The sequence below is a fragment of the Symphodus melops genome (genome assembly GCF_947650265.1).
Source record: "Symphodus melops genome assembly, chromosome: 19".
NCBI classification, from domain to species: Eukaryota; Metazoa; Chordata; class Actinopteri; order Labriformes; family Labridae; genus Symphodus; species Symphodus melops.
This window is the reverse complement of record NC_136709.1, coordinates 19,473,531-19,480,393: the sequence shown is the minus strand read 5'-3', so window position 1 is coordinate 19,480,393 and position 6,863 is coordinate 19,473,531. Positions and strand designations below refer to the sequence as shown.

At 44.4% G+C, this 6,863-nt stretch overlaps 1 protein-coding gene across 1 annotated transcript; it reads right to left on the bottom strand.

Moving 5' to 3' along the window:
• Positions 1-4,013: 4,013 nt before the first annotated feature.
• On the bottom strand, positions 4,014-5,696 carry LOC306840018 (uncharacterized protein). The gene has a single exon (XM_079369011.1). It carries the CDS (start codon positions 5,109-5,111, stop codon positions 4,479-4,481), a length of 633 nt encoding a protein of 210 aa, XP_079225137.1. The 5' UTR covers positions 5,112-5,696; the 3' UTR covers positions 4,014-4,478.
• Positions 5,697-6,863: the final 1,167 nt, after the last annotated feature.

The window sequence follows — 6,863 nt, the reverse complement described above, 5'->3', positions numbered from 1 at the left end:
CTCCCTAAAGCTAAATCTCTCCATCCATCCTTCTTGGCAGTTTTCCCTGCAGCTCTCCGCTCCTCCATCACTCTGCCTGCATGTGGACGCCGCGCGGCCCCAGATTCGTTGTCTCAAGGCCAGGATGATGAAATTCCAACCTGCCACTTACATAACCGGCCATCTCCCTCTCAGCCAGGAGAGTAAAGCCTGAGTGTGAACTAATGCTCACAACAAGTGCTTTTAATAGAATTCTAAAACACTATTACAGGGTATATAATACATAAAACAATAGCAATCCTTGATATACATAACGACATGACTAATCTCTGGGTTTATGCCGTTCCTGAGTGGAAGAGAATCATTCCTGGGTACATCATTAACAGGTTTTTTTTATCGCATAAGTAGGTCAAGTTTTCATGAAAATAAAACATAATAGAGGATGTTCTGGTTTTCTAATACCCTCGATATGCAGATCTGCCTATCTGAAATCCATCTCTGCGGGTAATGCCTTTCATAAAGTGAGCAGCAGCAGCAGCAACATCAGCTTAATGGAACTTCACAAATCCTCGCCTGCTATAACGAGCACTTGGAAATGGGATATATTTCCAGTAATCGTGCCCTTTTCATCCGAACTCAAGGTTATCTAACATCCATTAAACAGAATAGTCAGTTGAGATGAGGCTCTGATGGACACGCGTGCGACTCTACCCTGCCTGTATTTAGTCTTTACAGCTTCTTGCTGCGTCAAAGTTCCCTGCTGATCTTTCACTGGATGCCGTGCTGCTCTGCTGCTGACGCAAAGTGACCCCGTTAACTTCCCAAGAGCTCCCACGCAACGGCGAGAGGATGCAATATTTAGAGATCCCACCTGGAACACTTTCATGTCAGCAAGCAGAATCCCAGAGAGAGGCCGCGGCCTGTTTGGGAGTTTCTCTCGACTGTGAGACACAAAAAAAACTGAATTCTTTTCAACATTTCTGTTGGTCTTTATTCTAATAATTCAGCCTTTATACAAAACCTAATAATGCTTCAAATGAACTCATTGTATACATTGTAGCTCTTTGTTCAAGTTAATGGTATGGTGTCCAGAAACTGAGATAAGTGGTGGCAAATTGAAGCATTACAGATAGCAGAACATTCATTCTTTAAATGTGCATCAAAGAAGCAAAAGTTATTTCAGAAGCAGTGCAGGTACAACAGAAAGGATAAAGTGTGACTAAACAAGCATAATAAAGTAGAATATACATCTCTTAATAAACATCAGCATACTTTCAGTTATTGGTCAAAATCACCTGGCTCAAAGAAAACTAAAAGTTGTTCCAACTTATAACAAATCATCTACATCACATTAGCAAACACGAAATATCAAAACAGGATGAGGAAAATGTTTGAGACCTGTACTCAGCCCGATGTGTAAAGAGCTGAAAAAACTTTTAACATGTCGCGTTCAGATCTCCAAACATTTATTTGGGCTAAGAAAAAAAAGGAAAATCTTGTTCCAACAAGAGGTTCACAAAAACATAAATCTCAACTCTATAAATCTTTTTAAAACGGGAAATCAAAACAAGTGAGTTAAAAAAAAGAAGTAATATTACATTCATTCTGCAAGTGGGCCCAGAGATCTTTGGGAAAAGTAGTTTTCTTTTTTTCATTCATAGAAAAACACAAAAGGTGCAATCCCACAACAGTGTGTGAGTTTCTTCTTCTTCCCAGATAATGATGTATCTGGATGAGGTCAGTGATGGTCTGGAGCTTTCATCTCTGGTGTGATCACCGGCTTTACCATCGCTAAACCTAACCCAATGCACAAACTCTGCATAAGGCATATGAATGAAGCAATATATAGGCCAGCTGTATATACAGTGCAACTCCAGCTATGTACATAGGACCATGTATGCATGTTTAAGGCCTTCAAGACCTGTTCATTCTGCTCAAGCGTTTCGTTAGCTTAGCTTAGCTGAATATTGTTTGGTATAGATGAGCACAAAGATGGCAAGCAGTAGTTCCTTGACCATGTGGAATGCAGTGAAAGCGAACATTCAATGATAAGGTCATCATGGCGATCACAAATCTGAAAGCTGAGGATTTGAGCTGGAGCGTCTTCGTCGCTTAAAGGGTTACTCGAGATACTATGACTTCTGTGACGTTAGAGAACCCATAAGAAACATGTTCAAGAGCAGCAGCATGGTGCTGGATTTGTAAAATGGACTTGAGCTTGTGTAGCGCTTTTCTATTCTTCTGACTACATGGAGCGTTTTTTTAAAACGCAGGTCACACCTATTCATTCACACACTGATAGCAGAGGCTGCTGTAAAGTGTTTGTCAGTACTCACTTGTCCCTTTTACACACATTCTCATGCCGCAGATGAAGCAGCAGAAGCTGCAGCTTGGGGTTAAGTGTCTCGCCCAAGGACACATCGACATGTGGCTGCAGGAGCTCAGGATCGAATCCTCGATCTCCGGTTGAGATAGAAAAACCGACTCTACTACTGAACCACATCCGCTAAATGTCTAGTTCCAGAAAGTCCACATCCTACAGTTCCCATAATACACCTGGTTATCATCTAAGAATAAACCTTCATTTGATTATATTTAAATCCTTCCTCCCGGGGGAACATTAAAAACATTTTTCACTAGGTTATTGGTTGTTTCTATGACAACTGAAACGACCATGTGCACTAATTGCTGGAGTGGAATTTTTTATGTGCTCCCATGAATCTTTAACAAGCCGATTACTTTAGCCCTTATGATAAGAAGAGAAAACAACCAAAGCTAACCTGTTTCTCTTTTCTATTTGATTTGCATCGACATTCATCATTTCACTCGTGCATCATGTTTTATCGTTCACGCCGCCTGCAGGATCCCTGACACGACCAACCTGCAGTCACAGTGAAACATTCTTTTAGCGCGTAGCACGAACACCATACAACAAACACAGTGCCAAGATTGAATGCCTGCCTCTCTGCCATAACCTTCCAAAAATAGACATCCCCGGTGTATTGGCTGCAGCTTTCTACGAGCACACATGCAGCTGAAGAAAGGGACTGGTGTAGCAGAGAAATAGGAGATAATTAGTCATCGCTTATCTAAAGAGAGGAGACAAAAGAGGAGCAACTGGGCTAAGAAATGAGGCTGATTTGTATACATAGAAATCAGGTCATTGTCTACATATGATGACACAGTTTCTAATCAATCTATCCACATGACCCATAACAAACTGTTTAGGCTTCAACATACAACCCTTTAATAAAGACCTACCTAATATTGCCTATAACATTCCCTATGAGTTGATTGGTCTTATGTTACATATGTTCTGAAGATTATACTTGTGATTTCTAAAAGCTCTTATTACCTTGCCTGCGTAACAACAAACACATCCAGCAGACAGTGATGGCTTGCCTTAGCTTTACCTTGTGAATGCATGCACTGCTCAGTTAAAGCGCATAATCTCTATTCATCTAATAAATGAGCTCTTCGCAACAAAACTATTGGTAGCCAGTCTTCACGTCAATTCAAAGAACGCAGCCGATAAATCAGCTCCCGAATCCTTCTGGATACAGCTGTCTAGTTGTGTTATAGTTACAGTGCTGTGATAAAAACATTCTGTATTTTTAGTGCAAGTGGATTTAGGATGGATGAGAGATGAGTGGTTGCTAGGTGACGGGATTAAAAGAGGCCACAGGTGGGAATCACCACAGCACCAACTCATCTCCCGCCTCCTTTTGCTTTATCTAGGTTACACTGCCAAAAAAAACAACAAGACAAGGACTTGTTGACACACAGAAGCCAAGGCACGTATTCTGCATATGCCATCTTCAACTTTTGCGTGTTCTCTCTCTTGTCTTGTTGCGCTGCTGCTCTTACTGCACTCGTGGTTTTATGTAACAGTGCAGCAATTCCTATCATAGCTTCACCTCTGATTCTCTCACTGCCCTTCGCTCTCCTCTTCACAGCGTGTGTCCTCTGCCTCATCGTCTCTTTTTTTTTTCTTTTTACACCTACACTTCTCCTTCTCGGCTGTGTTGCTTTGCATAATCCTCCTCGTCATCTTTTTGATCAACGCTATCCAAATTAAAAGGTGTGCAGCAAAGCCAGTCTGAACCTCTCCTCCCACATCACCTGAAAAATGACTCATCGTCAGCACCACCGATTCTGTATCAAGAACGATCTCTTCCGTGCAAGTCCAACATCGAACTGCAAGCAGAAAAGTATAACTCTGAAGACGTAATGACATCCTGTACACATTGCACTGGTACTAGCTTGACTGGTTCTCTAAAAAGAATTTCCTCAAAATTGCACAGAACAGGAAGCTCCTTGCTAGCATTTGTGATGACTGTAGGCACTCTAAAGACCTGAAGGACCAGCCTCAGGATACAAGAGCAGACAGGTGGAAACTTTAGAGCAGCTGTGTAGTGATAGCTTAAGAATGGAAGTCTATCTTCCAGTTAATTCAAAGCAAATTTCTTTAGCAAAGGTTAAAAAGAGTCTTCTTTGTCCTATTTGAGCTTCACAGGCCAGGGGAGGCACGTGCGGAGTCCCAGCATGGAGGAGAACACGATGGTGGGTCGATGCTTCTTAAACTTGAGGCCTTTCTTCAGGCGTTGTCCGTTCTCCGCCACGTACAGCTCCCCCTGCTGGGCTGCCGTGGTAATCCGCGACACCAGCTCCCCGTGAACCACCACCTCCTCTTCTGAACGGACAAACACCTCCCTGAGCTCCTCCAGCCGGCGCTCCATCTCTCTGATGACACGCTGACGCTCTTCCACCTCCAGGAGGCGCCGTCGGGCCGCTTCGAACTCCATGCTGGAGCTGGGGGTGACCAGTTTGGAGGAGGGGGCCGTGGCCGATGTGGATGAAGGATCAGAACCTGCTCGCAGAGCCCCTGTCACCCTCCTGAAGTCTCCCATGGAAATGGAGCGCCGGGTGGCTGGGGAGGCCAGTGCCAGGAGAGCGGAGGCAGACGTAGAAGGTGGCATGGCTAATGGAGGAAGAGGAGGAGAAGAAGATGATGGAGAAGGGGAGTTTGGTGGTTGGATTTCAGGATGTGGATCCTTGTTTTTAAGAGCTGCAGCCATGTCCTCAGTCGTGTCCTCATCATGCAAGTCTCTGTTTCTTTGTCGTCGCTTCATGGCTGCTGCTTTGTTCTTCTTGTGGGTGTTGTATTATTTGTCGTCAGTGTTGATGTTTTGGTCCGGTGTCAGAGCAGAGAGCAGCAGCAGAGCGCGGAGACGTGCAGCGATCCAGCCTGGGAGCTGCTCCATTCATTAATAAGAGATTTGCACCGGGCGAGTGCTGTCTCTGCATCTGAGTGGTTGTGCTGGGGAGGAGTCTCCTGGCAGTTCATTGGCTGCACGTCAGCTGATGATTGGGCAGCCTGCATCGTTGCTGCTGATGCTGGCAGGATGTCGTGTCCTCTGCTTGACTATTTCTTTCTTCCCCCGTCATCATGTGGAGCTCAGTCAGGCAGAGAGAGGCAGGTTATGCAGATGTAGCAGGTTTCTCTCCTCTCTCGCACCAGCTGCTCCCGAAATGTCCTTCTGTTTTCCTTTTTTCCCCCCTTTTACTCAGATGGTTGCCCTTAGCAACGCCGTCTCTTCGTCAGACGGCACAAGCAGGAGGGAGGGAGGGGTGATGCTCTGATTTCTCTCTCCCCTTTATCACCTTGCTGTTCGGCATTGTCAGTCTTTCCCGGTGCTCATTCCCTCCCTCCTCTGACCTATTTGTCAGCTCACAGCCTTCCCCGAAAAACGATATCTTCCTCTTTCAGTCACATTGCACACAGACAAAGACATACAAATAAACAGCACACACGCACAACTAGAATATCTCCAGTAACAAAAAACCAGCTGTTACTGTGTGGACATGCCGTGTCGACTGCCAGTTTGTTGCAGATTTAGAAGAAAATTGATTTTTAAACATTTGAACAGCTAAGTCCGATTGGTTCTACTCTCTCTTCGCACAACCCACAACATCATTTTAAATGTATTCAGAAGAAAACATACATGGCTCCTGTGCGTGTAAATCCATCTTTCAATGTCATATTATAGAGACTGCTGTTGTTCCCAAATGTAATGTTCTATTTATGCAGTTTAAAAGAAGAACAAAAAGGACTGAGCGAATCTTGCTGCCTGGAGTCTGCCGTGTTGTGTGTAACCCTTAATAATAATAGAAATGTTCATCCTCGATCTGTTTTATGGCCTAACGAAGGGGAAGAGGTGCCACTCCATCTTTACAGCAACACTTCATGATGGACGTCGACTTGATTGAATTGTGTACTTTCAACATCCTGATATCATACCTGGCTTTTTCTTCTTCCCCTGCCATCCTTTATTTCCCCTCTCCGTCTAGACAATTATTGACCGGTTCTGGTTCCAGTGTGGGAGAAGTGAAGTATGAAGTAAGACACAGGATATGTTCTCTCACACCCTACAGACTCTGCATATCTGCAGCTCAAAAAGGCTCACCATGCTTTCTATACGAAGGGATGTTTTTATAACTGAGCGTGAGTGACTCAAAACGAAAAAAGCTTTTAGCAGGTCAGAGGTGTGTGTGTGTGTGTGTGTGTGTGTGTGTGTGTGTGTGTGTGTGTGTGTGCATGTGAGTGTCCATGTGCATGCATATTTGATTGATCACTTAGCCCTTTGCTTTTACCTCAGGATTGGCGGCAGCACAGACTGTTCTCGTCCTGCTCTCAGCTTTACCGGCCTCCTGATCTCTGGGGAAAAAAGAGAGACAGAGAGAGAGAGAGAGAGAGAGAGAGAGAGAGAGAGCGGAAGACAAAGACGGTAGCAAAAGGAAAAGTTGGCCTGCATGTGCCTACAGGAGAAATGAATGACAGAAACCCCTTTAGAAGTCTTAACACTGCTGTTCAGGACACAGGG

Coding starts and splice junctions, on each gene's coding strand:
- LOC306840018 (XM_079369011.1), bottom strand. CDS start 5,111: ATGAAGCGACGACAAAGAAACAGAGACTTGCATGATGAGGACACGACT.